General features: G+C 38.6%; 1 protein-coding gene across 1 annotated transcript; it reads left to right on the forward strand.

Annotated features, from left to right (window-relative positions):
- The first annotated feature begins 418 nt into the window (after positions 1-418).
- LOC127952396 (transcription factor MafK) lies at positions 419-14,852 on the forward strand. The gene is made up of 3 exons (XM_052550813.1): positions 419-602; positions 9,267-9,345; positions 10,033-14,852. Exons 2-3 carry the CDS (start codon positions 9,301-9,303, stop codon positions 10,459-10,461), a joined length of 474 nt encoding a protein of 157 aa, XP_052406773.1. The 5' UTR covers positions 419-602; positions 9,267-9,300; the 3' UTR covers positions 10,462-14,852.
- Positions 14,853-14,867: the final 15 nt, after the last annotated feature.

The raw sequence follows: 14,867 nt of genomic DNA on the forward strand, positions 1-14,867 counted from the left end.
TATTTTCAACAACTGTAAAGCAGAGTCTTGTATGGCAGACAGAGGGCGCTTTGGGTTCCCTTCACTGACATGTGCATTTTACAGATTGTTTTCATAAATACTGACGTTACAGAAAGAGATATAAATGGGTGTACGAGTTCATATAACAGTCATCTCATACAACAACTATATTTTAGGGCACTGACCCGCAATAATGTCACCTTTTGACTTTTGACAATATCTAGCTCAAGATCATTCAACCAAGTGCTAAAATACCCTTTCGTTTCTTGTACACATAATTTGACCTACAAATGCTAAATTTTAGCGTTAAGTACAGCAAACCTTCCCAAAGTATTCAGTTGTGTCTATTTCTGGCCTCCCTATTTTCCCGCCTGACTGACGTCAGCATAAAGTTATTTTCATGAATGGAGGGGGCGGTGACGTCAGTGCTTGCGGAAGCACAGAGTGGAATGTTGATACATTGTTGTTGTTTTGTAGTTAATTTAGTTCACAGGGAAACATTTCGCTTCGGTTGCAGGACGCGAGGCAGGGCTCGACCTGTTGATTCCAGGACACCCCTCAGACACTCTGCGCGTCCCGGACACAGATTCCCCGTTCACAAGGTACAGTGCGCGAGCTTTTCTGGGAAGTGTTTTGAAATTCCTCTCGAAATTGCTGGTGTTCTCACGATGACGGAGACGATTTCAGCCTGTCCGTGATATTTGTGTAGTCGGTCGATGCGTAGCGTAATGTATTCTTCTCTAAAATTATAAAGTTCAGTAAGCAATTGCATTCATTTTAAAGATGAAACATAAGTAGAAATGTAATACTTGAAATATTTGAGTATTAAAAACAAAAATGTATCGGTCTGGTCTGGACACGTGTTAAAGGTTGCAACTCGGAATTCAGCCTACAAATACTTGTTGGGATTTTTTTTGCTTTTATATAAAGGATCACTTTTATATAAAAAAAAATAATACTCTTACTGACACTCTTTAATGTTGCGTAAATTGGAAGTTTGCTAAATTTTAAACGGAATAGATAAGTGTATCATATCTTTAACTAAGTAAACAACTGCGTCTTGTAACTTTTTGAAGCAACTTGGCGAGACGATCCCAACTTTTGTCTCTTTTCATAGCGGGCATGTTTCAAAAGAATTCATATTACGACACAAGGAAATAACACGTGGTGGGCATTTAGGAATTCTGGGACAAAGGGCATATTTGTGGCTGGCGCACTATTGGAAGTTTTAAAGCGATGGAATGGAATGATTGTTATAACGATCCCGATTCATCCGAGCCGCGCGGAAAGATTCGGTTTTCTCCATAGACTCGCGCTCTTTAATCAACACGAGGGTTCAAGAACAGGGTGACGTTATGTCAGATTCTCAGTGCACGCGCACCGCGTGATGAATAGCCTATTACTTAAAGAATGCACTGTAATTATCTTCTATAAAAGGCTTGCTTGCCCTTGTCTTTGTTACAGGCGATTTTTTCGTTGCGCAGTGCAAAAACAAAATAATATTCTTCATAATAAAGGAGCATGTGTCACCTTCAGCGTGTCTACTAAAACCTAGGACACTTTATTCGACTTAATAACAAGCTAGCGATTGAATATTCTCATGATTTTGTATGAAGGGCACATATGGAATGGAATGTATATGAGTTTGTGATGTGTAGGTGATTGGAAATATCTATGAACACATTGTTTAAGAATGATTGTGTCCACTGTATTCTGGCAGGTTAGCATTAGAGCAACGCCTTCACAGGAAAAATGAGTCATTACTGGATAATGTGATTCATTTCCACATTGGATGATAAAATAGCAGATCTGAATCTAATTATAATGTGATAAAACCACATCAAAGTGAAGTCCGTTCGTTGTAACTAGAAAAATGCATGTCCTGTGCTCAAAGAGTGGCTACGTGTTGGACTACAGTCGGACAGTTTAAGGACATTCAGGGTGGGAAATTAACTTTCCACCTATTACTCACAGTGGATCATTGAATAACTACAATAACTATATATCTGATATACATGCAAAGACCCTTTAAATGGTCCAACAATGTACATTTATGTCACGTTATTCCACTTTTTTGTAATTTACCTTCAACCTCAAAAGGTGTTGTATTGTGTGGAACTTTGTATAGCCACAGACATTTGGGATTACAAAATGTTTCACGTCAATTTTGAGAGCTTTGAATGTACATCGATAGAAGTGATCAAGTCAAGGAAACTTATTTACAGTGCTTTAAATAATGCACATTATTTCAAAACAGCTTTAAAGAGTTTCATAACGTTAATACCTAATTGTCTGTTTTTAGGAGTTTAGAGCTAGATGACAAAGTTTGATGACCTAAACAATCAAGCAGCTGAGATTTGTTATATAGTCTAATTTGTGGCATAGTGATAGTGTACTGTGCGGATCAAATTGTATATACTTATAGTAGTTGTAAGTTTAAGCTTTGTTATGGAGGATTATGAATATATGAGGTTTTTTTCTCAATGTGTAACAAACACACCCCAGATTTAAAGTGAATTGTACCTGAAGCACCTCTTAAGATTATTAATTAAGAGTGTTTACATGTAAGGCAAAATCCTTCGGGTGTAAGGTATAGAAATTCATGTGTGCTACATGGAAAGACCTCGTATAGTATGCATGAAGGTCATCAAAACAAGTACGCACACTGAAAGCATGTCTTTCATCTGTTCCTCCAAATAAAATCGAATGTGTGCATCGCCCTTTTCGTATGTAACAGCATTTGGAGACATTCTATACATCCTCCGCCACACATGTAGATGAGCAAAAATATCCACCACTGTGTAAAACAGTATCTGCATTTGGCTGGGAATGGGTGTTGATTTCACACCCTGGAACATATAAAAAGGCCACCATCCACTTGTGAGGGGCTGCTGTGTTCTAATCTGATAATTTGGCTTAGTTTTTCCAGAGTCAGCAGAAGATCAGTTGTTGAGGCTGCTAGATCAGCACCAGTCATTGCCCAGGAAGAGTTGTGTGAGCAGAGCTAAGGGGAAACTGCATCGAGTGCCTGTCATTACACCCAAACAGTTGCTTGGATCAGATTACATTTGGTTTAAGAGTGTATTGGGGAAGATGGCACAGAGAATAGAGCAACTATTAGATTCTGTGGTGACCTTTTTCCCATCTTGATCTCTATGGAAAATCATGGAGGAGGGCCACCTTGCCATGTCTCCTTATTCCTACTATATGTGGGGTTGTGTGACCTTGTCTGAGAGGTAGTCTGACTCAGAGTTGCTGAGGTATCTGTGGTGATGGCCTCCCACATCTTGCATGTTGTCTACTTGCTGCATTTAGAAACCCAGGGGAAGTGAACTGCACACACTGCACTGTCATGAGACACACACATGGGATCACTTGAAGGGGGCAGCCACTCGTGTCTTGTCACTAAGCGATGCTCTATGAGTAAACAGTTTACCCATCAGCATTATGTTAGTCACATGGTGTCAATTTTAGTTCACGATTATTGTTGTAGCATCAAGTGTCTCACACCTCTAAAGACAGAGTAGTCTAGAATAACTGGAAAAATAAATCCTGTGGTTTAGATGGTGCATTTGGAGAACAGGAACCCTTACAGTACTCTCTGTGGTTAGGACCGTGGGTTTTGAAAGTGAATGAGACAGCGGTAGTTGGTGAGTTAATGACTCAAAATGAAACACAGGGGAACTCCAAACCCAATTCTCACGTCAAGCGCACCCGTCGCTTTCTCTCTGAGCGCCACGTCTTGACCTAGTCTGCGACATTATCACCAGTCATCATGAATCAATGCCTTATTGATTTGAATGGGTTTCTGTGAGACATGCAAGGTTACTGTGTTATCACTAGAAATATTGCAGGTAAACAATGAGCCAGAGAGTGTTTGATCTGCCCATTGCCAGGATTGGGAAATATGTCATTCGTGCCAAGTTTTTAGAAACGTTGGTTTCATATGGTTTGGCTCTTAGACTATTTTTACCAGAAGTTTTAAACTGAATGCTTTATTATATATATATATATATATATATATATATATATAAAAGTATATTTATATATATATATATATATTTATATATATATGTGTGTGTGTGTATAAAAAATGTTTAAAAAGTCATATAATTCATAAATATCATTGGTTTTGGGGGTGTTTGTTCCACATGACCTTTTTTAATCTTAAAATAGTGTTGTCATGTCATAAAAAGGTCAGATTATCTGACATTTTAAGAGACTTGTTGTCATCGTGACACAGTCATGAGGGGGTCCTCTATGTGATATCATTTCCTGTTTTAATTTACTTTCTGTTTTAACAGAAATTTTATTAGGAATAGTCTAAACATTTGAAATATTTTATATAATTTTCATATAATTTATATAAATTTCATATTTTATTTTCAAATTAATAATAATAAATGATCATGCTAAACTACTTTTCAAATATTTATTATTAAAATATTTTCTTTTCAATTATTTAATCATTTTAATAAGGCCATGCTGATATATATATTTTTTTTCATTTTGCAACCCAAAATATCTAATAGAATTTTATTTCAGAAATGTAAAAAAACATGTTTACATATAGAACAGGTTATTATTATTATTATTATTATTATTATTATTATTATTAAGTCACTCTATGTATAAATAGCCTTTTAATGTTTTTATAAAGTTGTATGCATGAGAAACCGGAAACAATGGCTGCCCACAAGGCTACAACATCGTTGAATAAATGAACAGATCCAGAAATAAGAAAAATTAAGGTCATGCTATTGATCCGTGTATTACAGAACAAGACTTTATTGGCCTATTGGGTGTCTAGACCACAAAGCAACACCCTGCCCTTTTCTTGTTGGCCTTTTCCAGTTTCTGGATCGGACAGGACTGACTTCACCACACTGTGGTCAGGTCTGTGGAAGAGCTGTCTGGTACTTATTTCTCAAGAGCTTGAGTAACTGGATGTTTATAAGGCTATGATGTGTTGATGCCGCATTGTGCAATCACCCAGCTTGTCCTGTTTGCTGTAGACCATTAGTTAAGCGTAGATGTTTAATGGCATGAGGGTGGAGAACCCATGTTACATCAGAAATGAGTTAAGAAGAGTGAGTGTTGTTGGTTAAAACCAAGTTGGTCAAGTTACGATTTTCCAGTGCAGAACTGTGCTTGTTGTTCTTCACTTATTAACCACGTTGCACTGGCTTCCCTGTTGTACATACTGGGCGGGTTTGTCTTTGGTTAGCGCATACTTAACATTCCTTTGAATCCCTGCGTCCCCAGTTGGAAAGGAGCTTTGCTCTCACTACCTCTCCTCCCAATCCGCAGAAAGTTCTGGCGGCCCTGCCAACCGTTCCCAAGGTTCCACGTACTTTTCCTGCCGCCCCTGCGAAACAACAGGATTTTCCAGGAAACGTCAAGTCGGGAGGGTGTGATTCCCTGCCGATCGTCCTCGCTCTTACCAGTAAACAGCATGACTCAAGGCTCTGCTATGCTCTCCATTTCCTTTACATAATATCCCTGCGAATGCAGCGCTGTGGAGAAAAGTGGGCTGGGACCAAAGGAAACAGAGCTCTCCACCTCCCTGTGAAAAACCGAGAGTGGCTCGCTCGCGCAGAAACGCAGCAGCCGGCCGCCAAGCAGAGCGGCCTATCTGTTCGCTGCTTAACTAGTGGAGCAAAAGAGGAAAAACAAACAGCCAAGACAAGCCAAGCCTCCATTTGTCATGGGAACACAAGCACACATGGCTTTGAAGTGGTGTTTGGCTTTGCCCTAGGCCTTGTCACAATTCTCCACCTTTCATAAGTGGTCAAAACAAGAGAATCTCACATTCTCACATGTGTTGACATGGCAATGCTGGCGTCAAATTCCATAAGAGGAGAGGTCCTTTGAGGCCTGTTTCTGAGAAAGCTCACAATCTCAAGACCAAAATATGCGGTCACCCAGCCATATTGCTCAGGGAGCCTAGAAAGAACGTCATCCCTGCATCAGCCAAAGCATGCAGTGCTGTAGCAGACGTTATCCGTGCGGTCCAGAGGTTTAGTCAGTAATAATCCACCTCGTTGGGTTTATTGGGATCAGATGTCATGTAAGTAATCACTTGAAATGTAAGTTATGTGACGCCAAACTAGTTTACATCATGGTTTGTAGTTCGTGGGAAATGATTGCGATGTTTGGCGGAGCACCTTGACGCAGACAGTCCTTTCCATTGTAATCTACAACTGCTGAATCATGAGATAACTAATGTACAATAAAGGCTGACCCTTGAAGGTTGTTGATGGGCTTAATACCATGACCAACGTCCTTGTGATGCCAGTGACATGTCTGAACAGCTTCACCTTGTGATTACTGAATACTTTCAGTTCTGCATGCGCCCACATATTAAAGCAACGCAAATCAGGCATGTGATTGTGTAAGCACCGCCGTATTAATTGGACAAACCAGTATATGGTTGATGCAAAATAATATGGCAGATCTACCACAATAATCTGTCTTTGTCAGAGAGATCTGCAGTTTTATAATTGTTGTCCCTTACATCCGTCGGAAGATGTACAGTAATTGTAGCTTTACTACAGTGAGGCATAAACTATCAACTTTTTAAAAATATGGTCTTCTCAACCAAAATGCAGTGCTTGCAGAAACTTGAAGTATTAAGTAGTAAAATTTAGCGACATGACTTGTTCTATACAATTTTAATGCACATGTGCAAAGATTTTGGGCTTTCTGCTGGGATCGTACCCACAAAAAGTGTTCTTTCTGCATTATTTACCCCTAAAAGTAAATTTATAGTAGTATTGCATTAGCGTAAACATTATAGTTACTAATATAAAGTCACATGCACTTATATGCCATTACCATTTTTTTTTTCACTGTTAGCACACTGCAACAAGTGACGCTAAATATAACATGGAGTGCATCTGGATATATTTAGTGGATTGCAGTCATGTAGTATAATTATTATGCATAGTGTTAAGTATGCAGTTCTCTGAATGAAAGTGGGGCCCCTTCTCATTGTGAGTGTGTGTGGAATGTCTCGGTTATCCTCACTTTACACACCCTTTGTGGCTTCCTTCACAGGGCCTTGTGTTGTAACATAAATTCATTATTATTATTTTTGTTCTCTTTTGTTTCCTGGCCTTAGAATCCACGATAAGAAGAATAGTGTTCATGTGGACTATCAAATGTTTAGCATCAAAGGCGGCGTTCAGTCTTATAATTTATGTCCAGGAAACTATGAAACCCCGGCTCTGGCCTTGGGGCATTTGGGCTTTTCCTCTCTGTGAGGGCTGAGCAGGAAAGAGGGGCCCCCTGTCAGTTCACCCCAGTTCTCAGCACAAATGGAAAAGGGGGACCATGTGCTCAAGGAATTTCAAGGAAGTTTGTGTGTGTGAGAAAGATCTGAAAGCCTGGAGGCCCTATGAATGGAGAGGGAAGCATTTTTTTTTATTTTTTTAAATGTGACTCCATGGTCCTAGTTGGAAAGAAAGGCAGGGTCTCCCTGTCACAGCCATTTTAAATCAGCCATGCTGAGCCAACTATCTAGGAAAACTCTTCTTGTCAGATCTCGTCTTAAGTTGTTTGTTATACAGCTTTAGATGAACATGCATGGCACATTGCAGATTTGATAATCTGTTAATTCTGATTCAATTGATTATTTCAATGAGTGCCATTGCAGTTCCACTTATGCTTGGCTTTTTCAAATATAAAGCGATATTGTTTTTTTGGCTGCCAGTTTGATTGTAGCCAAATGAGTTGAGGGGCCCTTAATGTAGCCCTCACATCAAGGGCCAGATGGAACGAATCAAGCCTTAAGTGATTTTTCTTTTCTTTCATGGTGGTATTTGGTTTCAGCTCCTCAGTTCATACCAAATCTATACTCTTTTGTCCTGTCATAACTGAAACATTTAAACCAGCAACTGATGCACGTCCGGTGTGGTTTACTAGGACTGAATCAAAAGAATGACTCAGAATTTACCAAACATGCCAAAGGCAGTGAATCTGCTCTCTGGTCAGATATACTTAATGTAACCATTACTCAAGAATTCTCACCAAGACAAGGCAATCACTTAAAATGGTTGAGGTATGCAGAGGGTTGAAGGCCAGATGACTGGACTGGAGAAATAAACAGCGCAAGTTGGAACATGGGCTTTCTGTTCTACAAAAAACAAAACTGCAAATAGTTGCAGGTGAAAGTGAAGCGATTCCACAATGATTCTTAATGAGTTGCTTGTAATATTTCCACTCAAAATTGTGTGACTGGCAACTGGAGTTTTGTGTCAGCGTGCTGTGCTAAATATAACAAGCACAGTTAAATAAGGCCATGGAACGAGCCAGGAAAGCCTAGTGTAACAGGATCCAGTCTTTCAGCCACAGTTCTAAACCTGATAAAGAACATTGTCTAAAAGATATAACTGTATAAGGGAAACTATTCCCATGTGACTGACAGCCTCCTAGAATATTCCATTTACTAAACAGAGATCTATCTATCTATCTATACATCTGTCTGTCTATCTATCAACACTTTGCAACACTTTGCATATCAGTGCCTATAGGGTGTCACTTTCTTAACACTTTAGTTTAATGTTTATCCTCCCTACGTGATATTTTGGTTTTATTCACTCCTTACATCGTTCAGAGGGTCTACTCGAATTTTTTGGTAGTTTTGAGAGTGGTACTCCTGTGTGGCGAGTTTATGAATGAAGCTTGTTTACCATTTTTTTCTGGTCACGTGGCATGCACTCCCACATCTATTAGCAGCGTGTCTCCATGGCAGCTATCTTGAACAGGGTTCACGCATTCTGACGCTCCTGACATGAACCCCGAGGAGCGCGTGTCACACGCGGGTTTTTAATGTCGTCTTCTTTCTAATTTGGTGGTGGCGGGTGTCTCGAGGCCTTGAGTTCAGATGCACAGAGGGGCCTTTTTAAAAATAGCGCAGTGGCCAAAATAGCTTTGCATGAACGGCTGAGCAGAGAGATCAGACAAAGCCTCATGCCGAGAGCTGACCTGCTTCTATTACTGCACTCTGGTAACGGTCTAGTGAGCTCCATCGTGAGAACGCGAGATCAGCAAGTAAACAGGGTAACCCTTGTCTCGCAGATATTGTGCAGAGTTGTGGTGACCTCTGCTGGTTGCTTTAGATAACTTCATTTAACTCAGCAGTTTTAATGCAGTTTACCTGACTGAGACTGACACGTGCAACCACAAAAAAAGTTCCTTAATAGTAAGATCTTTTATGCACATTTATATAATATATGTTTATTCCTTTCTTTTGTTTTCTTTAGACACATTTTTGAGGAGTTCTGACTAGCTGCTTGTATGCAGGGCATGACGACTCATTTTAAAGCAGGCAAAGCTTTAAAGGTAAGAACTTTTCCCTGTGACTATATAATATTTATTTACTTTTAATTGTCTGTGTATATTGATAATTGTAACTGTGTGGGAGTTTTAGTAAAAGAGCATGCTGTTCTTCTGTTCAAAAGTTTTTTAATGTTCTTCAAAGTCTCTTATGCTCACCAAGGCTGGATTTTTATTTCTTTATTATTTCAAATACTGTAAAATCAGTATTATTGTGAAATACTTTATGGTAAAAACAACCAACTTTCTGTTGTAATATACTTTAAAGTGTAATTCATTCCTGTGATGCAAAGCTGAATTTCCAGCATCATCACTCCAGTCTTCAGTGGCACACAATCTTTCAGAAATCATACTATTGTCCTGATTTGCTGCATCAAAAACTTTTTTATTATTACCACTGTTAAAAAGAGTTGTGCTCCTTAATATTGTAGTTAACTTTTTTTTCAGGACTCCTTGATTAATAGTAAGCTCTAAAAAACTGAATATTTTTGAAATATAAATCTTTTGTAACATTATAGTGACCTTTATTGTCACTTTTGATGAATTGAATGCATCCTTCATGAATCTGAATAAGTATTATTATACTGTAGTGTATTTATTATCTGATTTAAAAACCTTCCTTTTGTTTCTCTGTTGAATGGCAAGGTGAAACATGATGGTAATGTGCCAGAACTCTCTCTTGTGTTGTTTCAGGTCAAGAAGGAGGTGGGTGAGAATGCCCCGGCGCTCAGTGATGACGAGCTGGTGGCCATGTCGGTGCGGGAGCTCAACCAGCACCTGCGCGGGCTGACGAAGGAAGACGTGGTCCGGCTGAAGCAGCGGCGGCGCACGCTGAAGAACCGCGGGTACGCGGCCAGCTGCCGCATCAAGCGCGTCACGCAGAAAGAGGAGCTTGAACGGCAAAAAACAGAGCTGCAACAAGAGGTGGACAAACTGGCTCGTGAAAACGCCAGCATGCGGCTGGAGCTGGACGCGCTTCGTGCCAAGTACGAGGCCCTGCAGTGCTTTGCCCGGACTGTCACACGCGGGCCTCCTGGTAAAGTGGCTACCACCAGCGTCATCACTATTGTCAAGTCTGCCAATCACAGCGCCGGCTCCGCCCCTTTTTCAGCGCACTCGTAGTGCTGATTGACAGCGCCTGCTCCGGGCCTTCTGGTCCAATCCAGCTCTGAACCTATACTGGCCCGCGTGCCACCGCTCGACCCACACTGAGAGGAAGCTCAGTGGTCAGACTGAGGGGAGGGTGGGGGCCTTAATATGCGTAACTACAACAGGCAGCATCTTTTTTTTTTCTTTTCACTACTCTCTTTTTTTTTTTACACATTCACAAAACACCTGCATAAAAAAACACGTCTATATTGTCTGTGCACTGTGGTATAACCTCCGGCACCGGCAGGGCACATCGACCCTTCTCTCAGCTTCACCACAGGCTGAGACTTAGCAGAGATGAGCACTTGTTAAAGTGTGAGATAGTACTTGACTTAACCTGCCATGGCAGCACTGTTCGACAGCTAGGATGCCCGTGACTTATTGTATATGCACCAGAAACGAAAATGAATAATGTATCATTATAAGACGTAATTATTATTCATATTAGGCGAATATTGTAAACTTACACTACCGTTCAATAGTTTATGGACAGTACATTTTTCTTTAAAAAAATCATACTTTTATTCATCAAAGACACATTAAATTGTGACCCTGGACCACATAAGGGTCCATTTAAAAATTTTATTTTAAATTATGAATTGAGATCATCTGAAAGTTTAATAAATAAGCTTCCCATTGGTGTTTGGGTCGTATAGAACAATATTTGATACAACTATTTGGAAATCTGAGGGTGCAAAAAGAAAAATAATTAAATATTGAGAAAATCACCTCAAAAGTTGTCTAAATTAAGTTCTTGGCAATGCATATTAGTAATCAATAATTAAGTTTTGATATATTTATGGTAGGACATTTACAAAATATCTTCATGGAACATGATCTTTACTTAATATCCTAATGATTTTTGGCTTAAAAGAATAATCAATATTTTTTTTATACATATAATGTATTTTGGCTATTGCTACAAATAGACCTGTGCTACTTATGACTGCTTTTGTGCTCCAGGGTCACAATTGATCATACGTAGCAGTAAAGACAGTATTCATCAAAAGAATCCTGAAATTCCGGTTTTCCACAAAAATATGAATCAGCACAACCGATAATTCTGATAATTGGAAGAAAGTAGTAGTTTCTTGAGCAGCAAATTAGAATGATTTCCAAAGGATCATGTGACACTGAAAATTTGGCTTTGCGTCACAGAAATCATAAAAGTATATTAAAATAGAAATGATTTTCATTTGTAATTATATTCCACTATGTGAATGTTTTTACTGTATTTTTGATAAAGTAGACTTGGTGAGCAAAAGCATAAAAATTATAACAGACCCCAAAATTTTGAATGGGAGCAGTTTTTTGACACAGTTTATGTGATGTCATCTGGCATCATGAAATACGTCGGCATAAACTCATACATTGCTACCAATCATTGTGAAAGACCAGAGGTCAGAAATCAGGTTTGACCAACACAGTCCAAAGTTGAGGATGATGTTATTAGCATCAAGGGCAAATCCTTATCCTGAAGCGTTACAATAACTGATAAACAATGCAAATTATCCAATGGGAAATGAGCCAATTCTTCTTAGTCAGCAGTTTAAACATAATAATCCCAAATGGGAAAACAGCACTTACCGTATTTTAACTGCTGAATTACAGTATAATACTATGAAGCACTTGCAAAGCAGACTGACATATGTGAACATTCAAGACTGAAATTACAGAGTAACTGAGTTTCTAGAAAAGGGCACTTCATGGAGTTTTTTTTTATTGTTGTATTTGTTTCATTAGAGGTTAGTTAGTATAAAGTTAATTATCCTCAAAGTGAAACGTGTTGATGATAACATCCAAGCGGCACATCTGTGTTGTCCGTTATCTCAAAGATATACCGTTTTTCATGACCTGTCTCTATACGACGCCATAAAATGGTAGGTAATCCATATTGGATATTGTGATAACAGGAGCTGTCTTGGCAAAACAAAAAAAGAAAAAAATGCAGTTCAGTTATAACCTGTATATTACAGAACTGAGTTAATGTCAAAAAAGTAATGTCAAAGTTAAGCTCCCAACTTCGTATAGAGAATTCCGTCCGCTCAGAACGCATTCCCACTGCTAAGGTGCCACTGCCGGTGTTGGTGACCCTGATTAAAATGTACATAAAATGCCAATATTTGATATTTCGACACAGACACTTTGGGTAAGGAGAATCCTGGGGTCCTTGAAACCAGCTCAACCATTCATCCCTAAAACATTAACACACCGTCCGTATTTGTATAAACTGATCTGTCATTAAACTGAAGCTGGCTGAAATCAGGATTGTCTCTTACCTAAGTGGCTATGACTGTTCGTGTGAGCCCTTCCACCACTGCAGGAAGCATTAGAGGGGTGTTGTGCTGCTGGGATGCCCACTGTTTGACCCACATCTGTCCTGTTATGCTCTAAGCATTTTTACATCTTATTTTACATTTATGTTTCTTTATCTGATGTTCCCAATTGTTTCTGTAGTTTATATGTATCCAGGACACGAAATACCTTCAGAGTGGTGTGATTTGGTTACAGTGGTTTATTTAACTGATTTAAGTTCAGATGTCCAATAGAAGAAAGCCCCACTCTCAATTCCTATGTGTCAGTACATAAACCCAACACACTATTGGTTTTACGGTGAATGGTAGTGTTCAGATGATATTGTGGATCTTTATTTTAAGCGTGCAGATTTTAAGAACCTGTAATTACAGTATTCATCATTTATTTGCCATTGTTTTTGGTCCTACAGTCAGCATTTCAGACCTCCGTTTGTGAAAGCGTCCGGTGCAGTTCTTTTAAATGTGACCACAAATGGTTGGCAGATCCTCTTTTCTGGAATCATGGGTTTTAAATTGCTGTCTATATTTTCCCTTTAGGCCACAAAAGCATTTTAGGGTGAAATAACTCTGGAATTTTTCATTCGTCATGTTGTGGCCAATTTTTGTTGTTCCTCTAAGACTTAATACGTTACATAATATTAGAATTTATCAGAGTTAACCCTTGGTAGGAAGTGCGATGTGTCACTTCTTCTTTATGGAAATAGTATTTTTATTGTTTGAGAAACTGACAAAACAGCTCATTCTGTGCTTTACACTGACATCTGGTGGTGATTTGTTCTTTTCTGTTTTTCCAAAATGCTGTGATCGAATGCGGATGACACCAAGAGCCATCATTTCTTCTGACTAGTGAGGCGTTGCTGTTTTGCTTTGTGTTCATTTCAGCTGCCACCAAAGCCATAACCCATCAGTGCGCTTTCTTTAAAGCTCACTTCGTTTCTATTCTTTTATTAATATTTTTTTTAGTGTGAGTTAAATAAAACTACACCCTCTAGTAACTAGATTGTGATGCCCTAATTCAGACTAATGAGAACCCAACATGCCATCACAAAACTATTCTGTAATTTTAAAGGGATGCCAGTGGTTTTGGCCAGTTCGTTGAAGTTATTTGTGTAGATTTAATTAGATCAAAAACGAAATCAGTACTGACGGAGGCATTTCAGGTCATCTTGTGACTGAGGCCTGTAGATATTTCTCTATTTTGAAGCAGTTTTGTACAGTAAATGTTCCTCCCGACACAGTTAGATGGTGAAAATGGTCTTTAAACTAAGTGGGTACTTTTTCTGTCTTTTTTTAATTCTATATATGCTGTATGTGGCCTTTTGGGCGGAATAGGATAAATTATTCTATATTTTACATATGAATATATCTATTTTTTAAAGTATATATACTATGTGCTCAGTCAGTCTTTAAAAGCTATTTACGCCATACCATGAACGCACATAGGAATTCTAACCAATGCTCTTTAAAACACACTTGCCTATAAAAATCTTAGTGAGACTCCATGACATATAAAGTATGCTGCTCCAAATTATTACTTTATATTCGTCAACGTTAAGATGAAACTGTAAGGTATTGGGGGAAGTAGTCATGTCATTTGTAGTTAAAGTAGTGCCTTTAACATTGAGCTTGTCATCATTTAAGTACTGTATGAATGGGTGTGGTTGTTTGTAAAATCTTATTTCCAATGTGCAGCCACAGATTTGCCTGTTTGATAGGTTTAGTAGGAGTAATTGTGCTATATATAACATAGCGGTTGTAAATACGGACACCATAAAAAGGCAGCAAAAAAAGGTTTAGATTAATCATTAATCTGCTTGTATCACATTGATCTTTGATATTTATTTTGTTTTTGTTTTTTATTTTCAACATCTAAATTATTTTGTTTACATTCTTCTGTGTCCTTTTTAATGAACTACCCTCATGTACAAATTAAATCATTCTTCTTTTTTTTCTCCTTTCTGGCTAAATTTGAGGTGGTAAATTATTCCTGTACAAAGTCTGCAGTGTTTATTTTGTACTTTTAAATAAAAGCTTTTCCCATGTAACTAACCTTGTTTGATTCAC

This window comes from Carassius gibelio, chromosome B3, assembly GCF_023724105.1.
Source record: "Carassius gibelio isolate Cgi1373 ecotype wild population from Czech Republic chromosome B3, carGib1.2-hapl.c, whole genome shotgun sequence".
In the NCBI taxonomy this organism is placed as follows: Eukaryota; Metazoa; Chordata; class Actinopteri; order Cypriniformes; family Cyprinidae; genus Carassius; species Carassius gibelio.